The 20,008-nt window shown below is 47.7% G+C and overlaps 1 protein-coding gene across 3 annotated transcripts in view; it reads right to left on the bottom strand.

Moving 5' to 3' along the window:
- ARL3 (ARF like GTPase 3) overlaps positions 1 to 19,711 on the bottom strand; it is a 31,116-nt gene extending 11,405 nt beyond the window's left edge. For 2 of the 3 annotated variants that reach the window (XM_080621545.1, XM_080621547.1), the window contains exons 1-5: positions 19,661 to 19,711; positions 10,421 to 10,564; positions 9,155 to 9,271; positions 3,824 to 3,874; positions 1,672 to 1,857 (exon numbers count right to left, since the gene is read on the bottom strand). In XM_080621545.1, coding sequence (XP_080477671.1) covers positions 1,672 to 1,857; positions 3,824 to 3,874; positions 9,155 to 9,271; positions 10,421 to 10,564; positions 19,661 to 19,663 — 501 coding nt within the window. In that variant the 5' untranslated portion in view covers positions 19,664 to 19,711. The remainder of the gene's footprint in view (positions 1 to 1,671; positions 1,858 to 3,823; positions 3,875 to 9,154; positions 9,272 to 10,420; positions 10,565 to 19,660) is intronic. The other variant, XM_080621546.1, reaches the window with a different exon arrangement.
- Between the last annotated feature and the right edge of the window lie 297 nt (positions 19,712 to 20,008).

The raw sequence follows: 20,008 nt of genomic DNA, 5'->3' as shown, positions 1-20,008 counted from the left end.
CACAACTGGCAAAGAAGCACTTATTTTTATTTCTTTCAAGCTGCTGAATATTCCATTAGGAACGCCCTTCCTCTAGCAATGTGAAAAACAGCACATAGTCTATCTGACATTTTTATACCTTATTTTATAAATCCTGAAGATGTTCCCATTCTCTGTCCTCTCTCTTCAGAGCTGGAACTTCTAATTTATTTATTATCCCCAGGTATAGATGCCACTCTGTGCTACTGATCATTCTCAACAGAGGATTCTCAAATCTCTCCTAATTCTGAGCAGATATAAGGACAGTATTTTTTCTGGTGAGGGTAGTTAAGCACTAGAAGAGCCTACCCAGAGAAGCTGTAGCATCTCCATGCCTGGAGATACTAATAACTTGATTGGACAAGGCCCTCAGCAACCTCTTGTAGATACACAGTTCTCCCCACTTTTAAACATGAGATTAGTCTAAAGATCTGAAGACTCTTCAACCTAATTTTTTTGGTGGACTCTGATTCTACTACTACTAAAGTCTTTTTAGACGAGGCAGATGCAGAAATGGATGTCATGTTCAAGGTATGGGCTCACCATGCCTTTATCCTGGTACAAAGGAAACGTTTTCTGGGATGTTTCTTGTTTGCCTTCTGATAATTCTCTAGTATTTGATTTTCCTCTCCGGCCTTTGATAAGCACTAAGCTGCTATTCCCAATGATCTACTTCTGAGTAACAGCAGCTCATTTGAATCCATCATTGATGTGTATAGTTAAGATTGTTGTTCCTCACGTGCATCACTTTGCACTTGTCAACACTGAATTTCATCTGCCATCTTACTGCCCACTCAGTACTGTGGGCTCCTTCTGCGACTCCTCATACTCAGCTTGAGATCTGACAACCCTGAATAGCTCTGTGGCATCTCCAAGTAAGGTTTTACTGAAACTGCAAGGAAGATAAATCTCTTCACCATTATGTTTCTTTAAATACCAGTGAAGGGAGTATTCCCAACTGCTCGGATTGTGAGCACTGCAAATATTTCATTAATTGAGGAAAGCCTAAGAGTGAAATAAACAAACCTAGGTCCCGTTTACATTACAAAGAGCTACTATACTGCAGAACTGGCTACAGCACAGGAGCCCAAGACACAGCTATTACAGTTCAGCACAGGAATACAGCTTGACCCCCTCAGGGTGGGGTCTGCTGCCCCACATGCTGCCGTTGTAAGTGGTCCTTGCCATGTGTGCAACTCTTGTGTTTCTCTAGATCAGAAAAACTGAACGTTTTCTCTCTGGCATCTGGGTTGAGCAAAACACCAAACAACGTTAGTAGCAAAGGTAAATCAGGTTTCTAAAGCGCACACTTGTAACAGTCAAACGGGTTAACACCAGAAGACAATTTGTTTTGTGAAAATGATTAACCTGACAGCAGTCTCTTTAAAACAAATCAATGCCTTCATTTGGCCTAGCCAGGGGGTCCTGGGTGGGGATGCAATCGCTCTCCCCTTTCCCGGGGATGTAGGCCCACAGCTCCCCTTCCCTTCGCACAGGCGATGAGACACTTGCCCTGTGTTCCGCACTGCAAGGGTTTGGCTGATGCTGACCCTCCTTTGTGAGGCAGCTGGTCCAGCCCCACCCTGTGTATCAACAGACAACCATCTCTTACAGATGGCCTGCTGGCACAGCAAGCCTTCTCCAGAGCCTCACCTGTACTCCCTCTCCTGAAAGAGCTGAACAAGACTGGATCTGCCAGACTCTGTCCCGGATTGTGTGTAGGTTCAGTCCCTCAGCAATCTCTGAAGCAGGGGCAGCCGTCAGCAAATCCTGCTTGTTAGCGAATATGAGCACTGGGACTCCACTAAGCTTTTCTTCATCCAAAAGCTCAGCCAGCTCCTGTATCATTTACAAGGGAGTGGGGTGGGGAGAAGTCGGAGAGAGGGAAGGGAAGAAAACCTTCAACCACCAGTGGTTGTCTCTAATTAGAAATATATTTAGGGCAAATGCTAGAAAAGCATGTTCCAGTGAAACCTAGATCTTATTATAAGAGAGCAAAAATGTATACAATCATCTCTGCCCAAGGTTCAAAAGCTATTTCTTCCAATTACAGGTTACAAAAATCTTCATCTTAGTCTGAAATTAGCAGTTGCCTTAAACTCTGCAACTCTGCTACAACTCTGTGTTTTACCAGTCCTGCTCCCAGGAGACCAAAACTGATGAAACAGCAAAAAACATGTAAATTGGCAGTATGAGGAATCTGTCTTAAGTTATTGCCTGACTGGCATTTGTACCTGAGCAGCTGTTGACACCAGCCCTGATACTGCTAACAGTGAGTTTCAGGGGTTTGTTCCAAGGTTTATACACTGCAATTTGAGCAGGAGAGGACTTTTTTCATCCCCAGAAATGGAAATCTCCCTCCTACAAGAAAGTGTTTTTGAAGGCATTGGCTAGGTGAAGACAAGCTAGCTTTACTAGCTGGATTTTGGCTCCATATGCACAGCACACATTGAGTGGCATCTTGAGAAATGGGTTTGTTCATTCAAAACTGGGTGACTCAAAGAGACTTTTTTAATAGCTCAAATCTGAATCTGCAGTGGATCAACAGCGGCTGAAATGCTTCATGTCGAGGGTTGTGCAATGGCTTCATGCGAAGCAAACACACAGTCTCAAGTCACTTCCCTATGTAAAGATATGACAAACCCAGCAGAACTTGAACCTGTAAGGACTGCTGCCATTGCAGATAGATCGAGTACATGAGATTTCTGTGGGCTCCTTAATTAGCTGGAGAAGTCTCATGCTTTCAGATACTGTCCTAACATCTTTCATCCACTGGCTAGAAAATTCTGGATTAAATGAGTGCAGTCAGGGAGATGCTGAACTGCAACAGAAATCTGACACCATCGCCCCAAAAGCAATGTTTGGTTTGAAACCAGGATGAGAGAATGGAGTTACAGAGTTGGCTGGGACGTTTTCAACAAAATAGGTCTTTCACGCGACACAGCTAATTTATTGAAACCAAAAGCGTTCGTGGAAGTACAAGGGGTCCAGGCTGACTCCACCTGACTCAGGCAAGTGCTCTAAGCTTCTGCTTCCTCTCCCTCTCGTTTGCCCAGTAAGTATTTAATTGCTGACATAAAATGAAATAGCTCCAGCAGGGGAAAGACTCCCCCCCATCCCTAGAACAACCAATAGTTCTGCTGTTAGGGTCTGCCCATGACACTTGAGAGGCAAAAGATAAAGTGTCTCCTTCAAATCAGACAGAATAGAGGGCTTTAATCTAAATCTCCCATTTCTGGGGGATAAATCTGTTGCTAGCTATTTTGGGACAATGTCACTTCCTGAATTTTACAAAAGAAAGTTCAAAAGTCCTATTTTTGTTCTATCCTAAAACACAAAATGTTGCAAAAGATCAAAAGTTTGCAAAACGGAAATCTTATTTTCTGGCCAGTCTTAGTTAGAAAGTTCTTAATTTTGGTGGGTTGTTTTTTTTTTTCAATTACATCCAAAAGACAATCAAGTCAATATGATTTCTATTTCAACTTTGTAAATAAGAAAATGGGATTCCTCAGGGTCTTGGTTTGGCAAGGTTTAAAGGACTTAGAGAAGTTTTTGCTTTCAGTCTTAGACTCCATTTGCTATTATTGTATAACTTCAATGAAAACCGTTCCCTTTAAACAGAATTAGGCTACCTATTTTCCTTGTTTCACATCTACCAAAATAATCTGCATTGATGTTGAAAGGCAAGTCTCTTGAAATGCAAATTTCCCTCATAAACAACAAAACCATCTTCCTAACTTTTGTAAGCAAGGGGCACTCAGAAGCACTGAATTACTTCAAAGGAAGCTGGGCATAAGTAACTTACCTGACCCGTTTCTTCAAACCTCTTCCTATCTGCGCTGTCAATGACATAGATCTGAAAAAGAAAAGAGAGAAGTTACTCTTCCCAGAAGATACTCTTCTACAACATCACGTGCTTAAGTGAGCTGAGCCTAATGATTATGCTTTTGGGCACAAAGATCTCCAGTATTATTTACAGCAAAATTTGACAAAACTTCAAGACATTCTGAAAAGAGAGGAACCACCTCTTAAAGCTGGTGGGGGATTGACAGCCACGCGGGTAGGATCAGAAGGCAGCTGGGGGCAGTACTGAGGATGCTCTCACCATCTCCACAGCATTTATCAGCTGAAGAAAATAGGTATCTCCCTGGTATCTTTCCAAATAACCAGCTTACAAGCTGAAGCTGAGCACAAGAGGACAAAACCTGGGGAGCCAGACATGGTCTAGCAAAGTGTACAACCACTGCACTGGTGTTACTATGCCGTGCTGCCCTCTAGCAGGACCTGTGACCTCAATAAGCCACCAAGGCACACAATGGCACTCAGAGCAGGTGAATACATTTAGGACACTCAGTTTCTCTCCATCAAGTGATCCTACTGCAACATCCTGGAGCAGGTGGTTAGGGAAAAGTGCTGGATAGAGCCTATGAGACTCCAGCAACCAGCCTGTCCACCAGGATGATTGTCTAGTATGAGGCATCCCTGGTCTTAAGGTCCTTTCCAACCCAAACCATCCTATGATTCTACGATGGAAAAAACAGGGAGCAGCTGGCTCATGAAGACAGACAATACAATCCTGCCACCCTCTCAGGGCTGGGCACCACATTTCATGGTCCACAACGAGGTCCCAACCAGACACTTGTTCCCTGGTATGAAGAAGGGTGGATCTCCCAGCCCGCAGGCTCCCTGCCTTGGGAGGGGCTCTCCACCCTCTCCAATAGCACAGCATGTACCCATTTCTTTCTGTAAATGCAAATGAGACCTCAGTGAAGGCAGCTCTAGGTCTACACAGGCTAAAAGACTCCCTAAAGGTCCCCCATAATACATACTTATTAAGTCCAGCCACCCTCCTTACCCCTAGCAATGCTGTGCTGTTCAGATCATACAAGTATCAAGCTACATCTAAAGAAACAGGGAACTCTAGTATAACACTTGGGCAAGAATAGCCTGGTATCCTTTTTTCATTACGTGGTAGGGGAAGGTTTTTGAAGGAGAAGGGCACTGGGACAGCAGACAGGGACAGGACTGGTGACAAACACTGAGCATTTTGCTCTCAGTCCCTGCCATTCCCCATCAGCAGTGACTGAAGCTGCTAGCATGTCATCCGCATGCTCTTTGGTGGCTTACAGGGAGCAAGTGTCAGCCTGGTTTTCAGGGAATAGATGAGCACAGCACCCCACCATCAAGATAAATGGCATCCTCTCTGGCAGTCTCAGCATAACACTCCATGCTTCCAGGATAATTTTGACCAAATAGTAGGGGGAGGGAAGATCTCTAGCACCAGTATCTATTAAACTGTAGGCACTCCCTTAATGAGCACTGTTACATTTGTTTGAAATGGGACCAAACATGCAGCAGGAGAATCTATGCCAGGGCTGAGGAGGTAACCCAGCACCTCTCAGACCTCTCTGTTCATCCCTCGAGGTCTTGTGGTCCCCCCAGGCCAGGCTGATGCACACTGACAGAGGCTGGGGTACACGTGGCAGGGCTGGATGCAACTGCATGGTAGGGATGTGTCAGCAGTGCACGCTGTTGGAGCCACGTGATGGGAAAGGCACACCGTGACACACAGCCTCTCCCCACAACGGGATCCCAAGCATGGGCACCAATACTGTGTCAGCTATGCCTGTCCTCTCTGCCCTTCCTGAGCATCCACCCTGTGCATCCTATTTGGGGGTATGAAACACACAAAGAAAGGAAGAAGCTGCAGTGCAGCTGTGCTCTGGGGTGAAACTGGACTGTCGTCTGTCCTCCTTTGGGACATCTCAGGGGAAGCTTAGCAACACATAAATGAAATAGTTAAGTGCTTTCTCAACTGAAAGTTGGAACCTCCTCTATTACAGTGCTTCTGTAACTGGCAAGGCAGAGTTCTGAGCCCAACCAGCCAGGCTTTCCCCTGCACTACTCCCATTCCTTGCTAGGGAGCTATTTTGCAAGATGAGAAGCAGAGACAACAGTGCTCCGGGCAAAAGCCACAAAAGCACAGAGAAGGTAAAGTATGTGCAGAGTGCCTACTTCCAAACCAGAAAGCACTGTGCCAAATAGCTGCAGGTGCCTGTCTGAATATGCAATCAGCCAGATATCCACACCTTATTTGCCTGGGTTAAGCTTCCAAATATCACAGGTGTGTGATGCAAGACCAAGCTCTCACTCAAAGGCACCTGCATGGATTTGAATTTGCAATCACTTCCTGCTTTTTCATACTCCTTAGAGGGTCCTTTCTGCTTTGTGCAATAGTTTAGGAGAAGACAGAAGCAGGGAGTCCTGGGAACTGTAGTGTGTCTCATCTCCACCTTCCTTCTATGGCCAGGGCCACACAAGAGCCTGTTTCTGGCTGTGGTGCTCTGTAGCACAGCTGGTCGCTTTGAACAGCCACCAAGTACAGCTTGTTGGAGAAATGGAGCTTGAGAAATTCCTGTAAATTGGGTGCCTCCTTAGAGCGACATGCCGAAACAAAACCTGGAGTAAGTGGGTTGGGCAGAAATTACAAGTGGTGGGACTGGATGAAGAAATAACACGAGGGATAAACTGGCTTAATTTACAGATGCACAACCTGCACCAGGTTTGTCTGAGGATAAAATTATTGGCTAGAACAGGGGTGAGGGCTAGTAGAAGACGGAGAGTCACTAGCACATACCTGATCCCAGTTTTGGTGTGTACGGACATAGGAAAGCACTGCGCTAACATGCTGACAGCTCCCAGTCTGGGGCTGGGTGTCAGCACAGAATGCAAGGAGGGGAGCTTAGGTCCATCTGTGCACCACTTATTCCCTCTGAATTCACATTGCTGCTTGCTCCGAAGTGACTCTGCTTCTACCTACCCCTTTTCTTAAATAAGGCTTTTCTCTACATTGTTTTAACTGGGGTGGAAGTAGGACAGGGAAAACAATTGCTTGCATCTCCTTCAGTCTTCAAATTCACGTTTACTTCTGCACCTCCCATGTAGCACACATTGGGAAAGGTGGAAGCCCACAGGCCAGTGTAGCTCATTGTCTTTGCCAGCAGTCTTCCAGATACTGTTTTGTGGTTGTACTGTCTCTGCAGCCTCAGCACCTGCCATAGCAGGCAAAGAACCCTGGCTGCTGCTTTGCAGTGTTGACTTTGATCTGCACACTTACTGCCTCCCCAACCACACACAGCTACAGAGCTTGGACTCAATGGGCACAGTCACCTCACAGCCGTGCCATGTCCCCTTCTCGATGGCCACAGAGGAGCATGCAAAGTGTGTCCTGCTAGTTTCTCAAACCCTGATATTTCATAGAATCATAGAATAGTTAGGGTTGGAAAGGACCTTAAGATCATCTAGTTCCAACCCGCCTGCCATGGGCAGGGACACCCCACACTAAACCATGTCACCCAAGGCCTCATCCAATCTGGCCCTGAACACCGCCAAGGATGGAGCATTCACAACCTCCCTGGGCAATCCATTCCAGTGCCTCACCACCCTCTCAGTAAAGAATTTCTTCCTTAGATCCAATCTAAACTTCCCCTGTTTAAGTTTGAACCCGTTACCCCTTGTCCTGTCACTACAGTCCCTGATGAAGAGTCCCTCCCCAGCATCCTTGTAGGCCCCCTTCAGATACTGGAAGGCTGCTATGAGGTCTCCACGCAGCCTTCTCTTCTCCAGGCTGAATAGCCCCAACTTTCTCAGCCTGTCTTCATACGGGAGGTGCTCCAGTCCCCTGATCATCCTCGTGGCCCTCCTCTGGAATTGTTCCAACAATTCCGTGTCCTTTTTATGTTGAGGACACCAGAACTGCACACAATACTCCAAGCGAGGTCTCACGAGAGCAGAGTAGAGGGGCAGGATCACCTCCTTCGACCTGCTGGTCACGCTCCTCTTGATGCAGCCCAGGATACGGTTGGCTTTCTGGGCTGCGAGCGCACACTGCCGGCTCATGTTCATTTTCTCATCGACCAACACCCCCAAGTCCTTCTCTGCAGGGCTGCTCTGAATCTCTTCTCTGCCCAACCTGTAGCTGTGCCTGGGACTGCTCCGACAACTTCCATTAGTCTTTGCAAAAGCAACCAACAGGGTTTGTGCTCTGGTGGCTGCCCTCAAACAACAGATTCCAAATTCAGGCTGAAAAGGGGGAATCTGCAAAAGAGATTACTGAGGGTTTATTAGTCCCATTTAAATAACAGCTTCATTTGGACAAGGTTTTCTAAACCTTGCAGGTGCAGCCAGGCCCTTCAGGATCCTGACGTGAGCCTTGGAGTAGAGTCCTATTCCTAGGTGCACTGATCCTTCTGTGGAAGTGCATGGAAGCTCCCAATATATTAGTATGTATGTGACAGGAGGGAGGAAGGGCGTCTTTCTGAGAGCACTTCCCGCTTTCCCATGGGAGCCCTGCAGTCTTTGCCTTTTCTCTGTTACCACAGGCAACATTGCTTGGGTTGGGGAGCCTGAAGCCCCCACCCTGCCTTCACCCTGGCACAAGGCTGCATGTTAGAGGTGATATCTGATACTAGTCAGGGCAGCACTTGGAGGGTCCAAGGGTAACATGCTCTAGCATGGAAACACAAAGGTCCTGCACTGTAAATACAATTGTAGTAATCTGTAGCTAATTCTGAGGTAATTACAGCAAAGTTGTCCAAAACATTAAAGGACAGCCTTATGATTAAAGGAGCAAAAGAAAAGACAAGGGGTCTCTCTGTGTCCCTCAGTCAGAAGCTTTCCCATATGACGCCAGACATAGCATTTAATTCTGTTGAGCCTCAGTTTCCCCAACTAGAAAACAAAGGCACCATACTGACCTACCTCTACACATGAGGCTTAAGTCACTAATGCCCATGACAGACCTTCAGAATCTCCAGTGAAAGGACCTATAGATGGGTATACTACAAGTTATTAATGTTCTTTCATCTGAAGGAAACAGAGATGTGAGGAAAGGAACTGGCTATAACCAGCACCATCCTGTGAAAGTAAAAATATGCAACTGAATGATTTCTCCAAACATCACTGTATTTTTCCTACTGCACCCAACCAGTCTTGCCATTTCACTCAGAGTAACTCCTGTTACAATGGCAATGGTGTTGCTGAGGACTTGGACATTACATTACTTGTTCCTAATTTCTGGCGGAGACCTTGGAAAGCCATTGCATGAACACAGCATTCAATTGCAGCCAATACTCACAAGGACATCAGTGTTTTCAAAATAGTTCCTCCAGTATGGCCTGATCTTCCTCTGTCCGCCTATGTCCCATACGTTCAGCTTGAAGCCTTGAGACTGTACACTTTTGATGTTAAAGCCCTGGAAAGAGCAGAAACAAAGCCACATAGAGCATAAAGCTGACTGGCTGGAGGACGTTCATAGGCAGACATTAACACCTTATATATCCCATGCCTGCAATGTGCAGTGAGATGGGCTGGGCAGCCATAAAGATGGATCGGCTGTGGGAGAGGCACTGGTGAAAGTGAACTGAGGCGCCAAACCATCAGTTTGCCAGTGTTCTTGGGTCAAGGGTTGATGCTGTCATGGCTATGGAGATATACGATGCACTTAGTGCCCTGGGAGGGCTCAGCAGGGTGGGTGCAGGAAGAGGTGGGAGAGCTGTAGATAAGGAGAAAACAAGGGCGCTGTGAGAAGCAGGACTAAGCTTGTGAAAGCTGAGTAGAGATTCTCAGCTAACGTGAAGCCAGAGGTCTCTGCTCAATTCAACATGACACAGCTAATGCTGGGCTTAAAAGAGCAACAGCTGCATGTCTGAAGGGTCCATTTCATCAATTAGAACACCAACTGAAAGTGCATTCAAGTAGAAAAACAGGATGTGGCGTGGGCTGGCAACATACTGCCACACCACCCAGGGGACTGGGGCTTGGAATTGGGGTATCAGGGCTGGGAGCTTTGGGAGGCAGCTCCGAGGTGGGGGGAAGCATCTCCCATAGCTCTCTAGCAACCTCCTCTGGTCAACATCAGAGCGATGCTGCAGTGCTTCTCATGGGAGACATCCTTCTCCCCAAGCCCAAGGCTCAAAGAAAGAGGACCACAGGCATCAGTGAGGGAGTGCTGGAATATGTAGGACCCTCAGAGCTGGCTGGGTGAAACATGCAAGGAAACAGGGGCTTGTCTAGTGCTGCAGCATCACCTGTACATGTCCCCTGTTTGGGAAGGACAAGAGGAACAAAGTCTTATTCATGTAACCCTAGCATGACCCAAAAGCCTTCTGCAGAACTGCACAGCATTCATCCACTTTTACACTACCTGACAGATCTAGAGTGACGTGACAGTCTCTGGCTCCTTCAGGGAGCCTCCTCTTATGCAGAAAACACACCAACTTAATGGTGCCCCAGGCTCCGGTTGCTTCCACTTTCACTACACTCTGCTGAATCATTAGTGTTTTGTATAATAAGGCAGGTGGGACCACAAGAACTGCTTTGGGCAGGAAAAGGCCTTCCTCACCTGTGTTGGTGTGATGTGGCTGATGTCCTCAGATGCCAGCTGTTTCAGGAGTGTTGTCTTGCCTGCATTATCCAGTCCCAAGAGGAGGATTCTCACCTCCTGATCTGGGGCACTTTTCAGTTTACGCAAGATTGACAGTAAACCCTAAATCCACAAGAGAGACTGTAGCTGTTATTTGCCCCCCACCATGCCATGCCATGCCATGCCATGCCCTCCTCCCTTGAAATGGGTTCTCTATGGCAATGGATCCCAAGACACATTAACCCCTTCCTGCAGTCCCTATTCCCATTTCCTCTTCTCCTCCTCCCCCTCACCTCTTATTTTCCTTCATCTCAGAGTGTATCGACAAGGTCTCAGATAGCACAAATGTCGCTCAGTGGGGTGCACCACTGGCTGCATTGCTGTCACACAGCTGTTCAGCATTCCCTGTGCCAGGAAGCCAGTGCCTACACATATCATGTGTAGGATCTGCAAACCAAATACTCGCGAGCTCTTCATTATCCTTTATCAGAGGGAAAACCCCATTAATTTAATCTCCCTCCTAGTTAACTGCAGGTTACTATGTACCTGACATCAGTTCTTTTCATAGTAACTCCCTGATCAGCTCAAACCCCGTTTATCTGTCTAAAACATGAGGGACCCATGGGGCACGTGCAGTTCTGGTTCTCAGGATGTAGCACTTAACAACTATCTCAGATCACCACACATGCTCACTAAGAAAAGCACAGTGGATTTCAGTCATTAGCCAGGCTCAGCTCTCTGAGCTGACAGTATCACTCAGGATGAGGAAACAGAATATGCAGGTCAGCTCATTTACAACCACACACATCCCAGCAGCACACCCAAGCTTTTGTCAGTGCCACCCCTCAGAGACCTGCACCTCTCTAAAATGGCTGGAAAAACACTCTGGATCCTGGCACGTAACTGAGAGCTGCAAATCACCCCACTTCCCGCTGCCTCTGGCTGCCCAGCCGCAGAGGAGAGGGGCAGTTGCAGCCAAGGGCATGGGAGCAGGCTGTGAATCCATGACGGCCCACGTGTCCTTGGACGTGTTGCTGCACTGCTCCTCAGAGCCTGAGCAGCGCACACCACAATGAGACCCAGCATGAGGACACAGACGCTCTTGTAACTAATTTCCTTGAGCAAATCCAGGAGAAGAATACACCTACAGCCCCTTCCGGAGCCCTCAGGACTCCTGCTTGGTCTCTCCCAGACAATTCCCATGTTGAAGCCCACTAAAACCCAGAGGCAGGAACAAAGTTCAAGTGTTAACACAAACCTAGGCCCACGGGGGCCCATCATCTCTCAAGCTTTTCTGTTCTCCTGTTTGCTAAATGGAGACAATGCTTCTTGTCGACCTGCAAGGGTGAATCAGTTAAATGCCACAAAGTGCTTTGCTGCTATGAGGAACTACACCCTCTAAATATTCCTGCTGGGAGCGAAGGACTATTTGAGCCATGAAGGTTGCCCCCAATCCCCTCCAGATCACAGCAATCAGAAACTTATCCTCAAGATGAAGAGTGCAGGATGTGGCACAACTGTCACAGCTGCAGCACGACTGAGGCAATGCCCTTCTCCCAGCTCCTGGAGAGCCCCAGCTCAGCTCTTTGGGAACTGCTGCTGCCCACTACTGCTCATCACACCGCTCTGAGCTGAGGAGCGTTTGGAAAGGACACAGCACGATCAGTCGCGATGCCAAAACTTTCAACAGTGCACCGAGATTCAAAAGCACATGAGACTTGATCCACTCCTCTGAGCATTTCTGATTTAAAAGTAATCTGTTGGTTTTCCATTTAATTTCCAGATACAGCTCAAACTACATTCATGATGTGTAACAAAACAGGGAGAAGAGACAGAACTTAGTAAAAATGGGTCTGAAGGATATCTGTAGAAAGAACAGGACTGCCACTGTTGCTGTGCTTTTAAAAAGCACTGTGGAAAGCTGAGGTTCAGAAATTCAGAGCTGGTGCAAGGAACAGCAACACTGCAGTCTCACAGCCCAGTAAACAGGCCCAGGGGATCACCTACTGCATAAACAGGCTGGCAAAAATTTGGGAATCCAGGCTCCACTCAAGAGCTGCTAATCAGGAATGGGCTCTGCTTGGTAGAGGGTGCCATGCCTCACAGTACCATCCCCAAACTGCTTGTAGCCAAAGCACACAGGCCTGTAACATCACACACCGAGCCTCGAGGGCCAGATGCTCCCATCTGGCTCTCCCCATGGGCCATAGCTAAAGGATTTGGAGGGCTGTGCTCAGCACAGCCAGAGGAAAGCCCTCCCAGCTCAGCAGCTCATCTCCCCCGCACAGTGCCCAGCCCATGTTCTACCCCGATGATAGTCTGTACTTCCACACGTCCAAGGGGAAAGGAACAGCAACAGAAATACCTCTCATGCTTACTTGTTTACATGCATGTCCTGACTGCCCTTGACATCATTAAAACACATAAGTTTTCACTGCATGACTAGCAGCACATTTTCTTTTCACCTGCAGTCACATTTATAGTCGTGTTTGTTGGCTTGAAAATCCATGGATTTCAGCTCAGTAGGGATGACCCCACTTCTCATGGGCCTGACCCAAAGCCAATGCACACCAGTCACAGTACCACTGGCCACTTCAGAGAGCTCTGAATCAGGCCCTATTATTTCAGTTTATTGCTCACGGTTAAAAAAGGAAGCTGTTGAAATGCTAATCCTATTCACAGCACCACTTGCTAAGTGCAGAGCAGTGTATCCCAGAGCCGATCAGGATTAAGAGCCTTTATATTTCAGAATTCAACTCCAAAATACTGAGCGCAAAAAAATGTACTACAAAGTATTGCTTATCTTCCACGGAGCAATTCTCAGGGGTCTCAGGGAACAGGAACAGTTGTAAATGTTAATAGAGCTTCTCCCATTGTAGATGGATGCTATTTCTGGGCCAGTATGACAGCCTATGAGAAAATGATCAGCATCGTTCCATATTCTACTCAAGTGACACTGCTGCATGGCTGATCACAGGATTATCTGGGATAGCCAATAGAAGCAAGGATATATATAGAAATAAAAGTATTCTCTAAGGTATAAAGTAAGCTGATTTAAAAGGCTGGAAGACAAGCAAGCCAACACAGAGAAGTGGACTTTATTTCAGTAGCTGCCAGCATAGGTTACATGGTCTGCATATACAACTTAAATCAAGAGCCAAATAATAGTATTGATTACTATGACTGTTACTATTTTGTAAATATTATTTAAAGCTTGCACCCAGCATTCTCCCTGTACTTGGTGAAGATTTAAGATGAAGGAAAGCCATGCACAGATGGGTTTCTAACACGATTTTTAATTGCTCTTATGAGCACACTGGCTAGGAAGACAGAAAGCATTTCCTGACAGCTTAGTAGACTGGAAAAAATAACTCAGATGAGCTCCCCGCTGCATGCCACCACTAAGTGGGACAAGCAGCCCTTATTGCACACACACTGATTGACGAGCACTTCTCTGCTAGCAAACACAATGCTGAAACTAACTTGGGCTGATGACAGTCAGGTAGTAACCCTTTCTCACGATGGAATATGTCAGGTAGAAAACCAAGAAATGGAAAAATTTGGTGTAGAGAAGATGCTCAGAAGCAACAGGAGAGGAGCAGGCTTTTGAAGTGGGGCAGCAAACAAATGCCTCAGTACTGGGACTTAACCTGCAGTGAGGAGGGAGGATGCCCAGGATGCCTGCATGGCACTGAGGGCTCCAGTGTGAGGAGCAGGAAAAGTCTCAAGCAGGACAGAGATGGTGGCTGGCTGAGAGCTGCAAAGACAGCTCACAGGAGTATAAGGGCAGTGTGTCATTTGCACAAAACCGAGCAGACTGCGGCATCTGTAACAGAGGAGGGAACTGCAGATGCTGTTTGGATAATGAACAGCACAGCATGGCAGCACGGGCAGCCTCTGGAGAGGGGCAGGCAGACAGAGCAACTCAAGGCTGGGCACAGTCAGCCAGCAACAACTTCTTGGTCACCTCTGGGTTAAGCAAACTATGTTTTATATCAGATTGGCTTGTTTAAAAACATCTTTGTCCTTGGTGGAGAGGGTTTTCTTTACAAGCACCATGAGGAGACAGACTGATGGGGTCAGCAATGAGGAGACTGCGTTTTCCAGACAGTGAATGGGGACATACGAGAAGAATGTCCTGGCAATTACTATGAAATCAGAGTGGGGCATTAAATTCAGAGATGCAACTAAATGGGCAAGAGCACTCATAAACACATTCAGCATGAAAGCAAAGCTAACCATCTTATTAGCATCCTTCAAAAAACAGGGATGTGTGGTTTTATGAAAGTATATCATTGCTAGGTTTAAAATAACCCTTGAATTATCAAAGGACTTTCAGTTATAGCACCATGCAGTAACCCTATTCTCTTAAAAAAAATAAAATACAGACATACATAAAAATACAGTGACATTTATAGTCCTAGCTAAGGGTTTTGTGGGTTTATTCAGCTTTAAATCCACACTGTATATGGGTCTTTTGAACTAGTTGATGCATGTAACTACATCCTGTACCACAGAAGCCGCTGAAACGAAGATTCACTTTATAAGCCAAAGCAAAAATTGGTTTGGGACAAATAGAGCATTGAGATAATCTGTTTAAATATTGTATCAGATTGGCAATATAAAGCCATAATGGAAAGAACAATTTCCCCTTGTACTCAGGGCTGGATATGCAGGGCATGGATAAAGCACAGCCCACAAGCTGCTGCAGAGCACAGTTCATTCTTATTAGGAAAGAGAAGTAAATGTATTCTGCTTAACTTTATTAGCCACAAAGCTCAGATAATTAATTTAAAATAAAACCAACCTCAGTCACCAGCAATTGCTTATCTACTAGACATGGATATTTAGCTAGAATCAAATCAACTCACCAGGAGGCAATACAGCCACAAAACTCAGCACCTCAGCCTGCTGCTGCGACCACATCTCCTGCATCTCTACACCCCTGCATGGACTCATCTTCCCCTTTGCTGCAACCACAAGTCACTTGTCTTTACACTCAAGGCCCTTCCCAACCAAGCACATTTGCCATGGAGGTGATGGCTCCTGTGTCCCCATGGTTTGTGATGTCAGCCCCAGCACTGCTGAGCTCTATCTGGAAACCTTTGTGCCTTTCCTACAACTGTGGGAGAAACTTGACAAAATACCCATAAAACCACCCTGTGATTTTCCTGCTAATTCCTTCTCTGCCACACCTACAATCCTTAATAAGGTTTAGGCAACGAACATGCCAAGTTTGAACCTGTCTTGGACTCTCCTTACTCATATCACTTGGTTATCTCTCACCTCAGACAACGTGTATTTCCATGGCACGGGGAACACCTCCATGTTCTGCCTGCACAGCACCTAGAGCAGCTTTGGACCACAGTTTCCTTTTAATTAAGCAATATGGTGGCAGTTCACCAGTTTTAAAGAGTAAGTTAAAGACAGAAGGTGCACGTGATGGTTTCAGAAAGTCACACAGGAGAAGCTGACATGGGGACGGATGAGGGGCTCAGTTGAGCCAAATATCCTGCCTTCAACAGTAGATATTTGAGGCTACATTTGTCATCCAGGGTGAAATCCTGAACACACAGAGCTGGAGGAGGGAAGTCCTTTTATGACAACTGCACTGATTAGCTGGTGTCCTGAAGAATGACGTTTGATTACCTTTATCTTCGGCTGCAGAACTGCAAATGTCACTAATGGTCATAAAATCACCCAGTCTTTTTCAAAATACAACCAAAGGAAATTAATCTATTGAGCACAGTTTATTCAATACTTCTTACTCTGGCAAAACTCCCAAAAAATCATTTGCTTGCTGCATGTCTCCACCATATGGTGTCATTCAATGCAGACTTTCTCTCCTGCATTGAAATCCAAGATTTAATGGAGCCGAATCACCTACAGAGTTTTTCCAGCTCAAGCCTACTAACACAGTTTTCTGCCAAAGAGGTCGCATAGCACTTGCTGGTTTGGTATATTAACCACGGCCAGCATGAATCCTGCTTTCATAATTAAAATCAAACTCCTCTGGTTTTAGCAAGTTTGAAGGAAGCATTTTGCACAGAGACGAACTGATGCCCAGCACTGGACAATGTCAGCAATCTTCATCTGGTTTCAGAACTTGACAGTCTCTGAATATACTGTCCTATCTGCAGGTAGTTTCTCATATCAATGTCTCAGCAACTAGAAAACTAAACCAGAAACATGACATGGGACTATACCCGAAACTAAAGCAGTGAGGCACTATTCAAACTCTCAGAAACATTTTCTTTTTAATGAGGCCATTTTAAATAGGACCTTACCAACAAGTAACGAGGGACAAAAGAAAGAAATTATGGGTACTATGTACACCTACAGTAGGCAACAGATAGATGCTGGTTTTGCTAGAAACATGAGCTCAAGACCAGAAGAAAGATGCCTGACTACGCATTTAGCTATGCTGGTACTTCATCCTCCACCACATGTGCCTAATGTCACCTAGACACTCCATGACAGCTGTGAGATGGGGCCATGCTTTGACAACCCTGGTTTTGACATCATGATGGCAGCTTCAATCAAGAGGCTTAGAAGAACATCGGCATCCTGTGGCCCCACCACTGATCAATAACATACCAGAGACTGCTATTACAGTGATGAGGAAGCCACAAGCTCTGCTTCACACAGCATTCCCAAGGCTTTGGAAAGCAGCATATCCTTTCATGTAGCAGCCTCCCCTTGCCCTTGCTGTGCACCCACCACAGATGCTGCTTAACGGCGCCAAAGACTTCAGTGCTGCACATCCCTCATGCTACGCAGCTTTATGGCTCATCTTCCCCTTCGTGCTCCACCTATGACCTTCCACCACCTCTGCCCCACAGCTGTGAGAAATGCTGGTCTGCTCTGCAGAAGGAGACACTTCCCCTCTGCACTTACTCACTTCAATGAACACTGAAATCATTTAAACCTCATCATTAACCCTCTTATCACTGGTGCTGGAGCAAGTAGTCGTCGAAGGGGGTTTAAGCACTTTCAAATGCAATCATGACACATCAGAAACATGCTCATGGGCAGCTACCACAGCTCACATGACAAGTAGTAAATTGTCACATCAAGCTGCCTGGATCATTTCTGACTGCTGACCCACACCCCCAGGCTGCCATAGCTGTTTTCGATATATTTGCTGCTCTTTCAGGGTTTCTACCACTAAGGATTATTCTGGTTAGTGAAAGCTGAGACTCTAGAGACAGTAGAGCACTCGGCAATGCTCTACCCAGCCCAGCCCACGCCACCCACCCTCCCGGAGGGGCTGTAATTCAAATAACTCCCACAAATGGGAAATAGACAAAGAGGCAGTAAAATGGTGTATCAAATAACATGAGCACTGGGAAACACCCAGTCCACCCTCTCCACACACAGAGCACTCAGATAACAGCAGCCAGACCCTGGACTCCACCAGCTTATCCGGACATCACAAGGCAGAAGAGCAGATTTGGCCAGCAGCAGCTGCCGGACAAATGTGTCCCACAAAGCACTACACTGCTGGAGGCAGCTGCCTTCATCTTTAGAGCAGATGTCCATCCTGTGATGGCTTCAGTGTCTGGTGTGACATGCTCCATCATCAACTGATCTAAAATAGAGCAGATCCCACAGATCTTATCTCAATCTCTTTCTCTGTGCCCCAGCAGGTGGGGATGCAGCCAGAATTAACCCAGGGAAGATGAGCTGCCTTTGCTGCCTTTGCTTATTCCTCCTGCTGTGCTGCCCACTTGCATGAATCCAGCTTGTGTCCAGAGGGCTCCTGGACAAAACACAAATTAGCGCCTGGGAAAGCTCTTTCCCCATTGCTGTTTCTTTTCGCCTGTGCTCTCTGCACACAATGCATGCTCAGCAGCAGTTCTCCCCACCTACTGCAGCTCTCTCTTACCATCCCTCGCCCAGCGGCCCCAACCCTTCCTTCCAGTCCTTGCTGGACTTTGCCAGCATCCCACTTGTCCCATCCCAACTACTCCAACATCTAAATCCAAGTTGTTCAAACAACCCAGACCATCATTTGACCTTACCCCAACCTTGATTTAGACTACAGTACACCATCACCATACCACCCATCTCCTAGCATTGGCCTCCACCCTAACCAGATCCTTCACTGCACCAAGACCCCAGCTGGTTCTGTAAGTCTGCACTGCTCTCTCTCAAACAATTTATTTCTTCCCTTGAACACTTCCTTCCTTCCTGGGTCCCTTCTTTCTCTCATCAGCATCAAAACTCCACTTCCAGCCCTTCGCATAGTGTATTTCTGTTTCTTCTTTTCAGCCCAGACTGTCCCTCATCTCCCTAACTTCCAGCAGAAAACGCCACACCACACCACATCCTGGCAAACTATCCTAAACAGCCAGCATTGACTGGGTTTTCCCAGTGACTCACCAGATTGTTCACCCCACCAAACTGGTAGGTTTCTTTCAGCCCCTGAGCACTGTGTCTCAGTCCTGTCCATCCCTGAACTCCCAACCCCTTCATCCAGGCTTTCTCCGTCATGATGTAACTCCCACTCTAAGGCTGTTTATCAACAACCAACCCAACAACCTTTCACCTCAGCAAGGTCTCTTACAGCTCCCTCAACTCCTGTAGCCAGGATCCAACCCCCAGAATTAGATCCACCGTGACTGGATTGTCCAAATGCCCTGTCACAGATGCTCCCAGACTCCCCACAGTCAAACCCTGAACATCCTCACTGGGTTCCTTCATTGCTCCTTCCCTTGCAAGGCCAAGTGGGCCACGGCCACCCTGCTTCCCAGCCCTCCTTAGCACTGAGCTCTCCATCATGCCTTCCAGACCTTGACTGCATCAGCTCAAGGCAAGCTGATCCCATCCCAACAAAGACTCCCCCCGTAGCATCCTCAAGCCTCCCAGCCCCTGCCAGGCCCCTTCTCCAGGTCCCACGTAGCCTCAGGCTCCTGCCAGGGCCCCACGTCAGCCTGGAGGCTCCAGCAGCATCCCTCTGGCTGTGTGCCCACAGTCCCCCTGACCCAGGCCCCCTCTCCTGACAGGATACCCCCGCCCTACCAGCTCCCGGTGGCCAAGCCTCCCATGGTGACACTGCCGGTCTCAGTGATCTCCGGCCTGCCAGCCCCCCGGGTGGGTGTCTCCGGCTCCCTTTACCCCACGCTCCCCGGCGGTGGGCGCCCTCGGGCTCAGGACCCCTCCGGTGGGCACCGCCGGGGCCAGGCCGCCCCGGTGCCCCGACCCCGCCGCACTCACCATCCTCTGCGCGGCTCCGGGGTTACCATGGGCAACTGCGTCACACACACGCCGCCGCTACGCACGGCGTAAGCGTTTCCCGCCGTACGTACGGGACGTGCCGACGGCGGGCGCGGGGGGGGGCGGAGCCCGGCGACTCTGCCAGCGGCTACAGCCCCGCCCCCAAAGCAGCGCATGCGCACAAGGTGCCACCCTGCTGGAGGGGAGGTGGGAGCGCCCCTCTGGGCTCTGTGATTGGCTGAGGACGGGCACGCGGCGGGGTCCGGGGGGCAGCTGCGTGCCACGTGGGCAGGAGACGGTGCGTGAGGGGTCTGCAGGTAGGGCCACGTGGGGCGCGGGTGTGCAGTG

Source organism: Psittacula echo (genome assembly GCF_963264785.1).
Source record: "Psittacula echo genome assembly, chromosome: 6".
Lineage (NCBI taxonomy): Eukaryota > Metazoa > Chordata > Aves > Psittaciformes > Psittacidae > Psittacula > Psittacula echo.
Note: the sequence above shows the minus strand (reverse complement) of the source record. Positions and strands in the feature narration are given on the sequence as shown.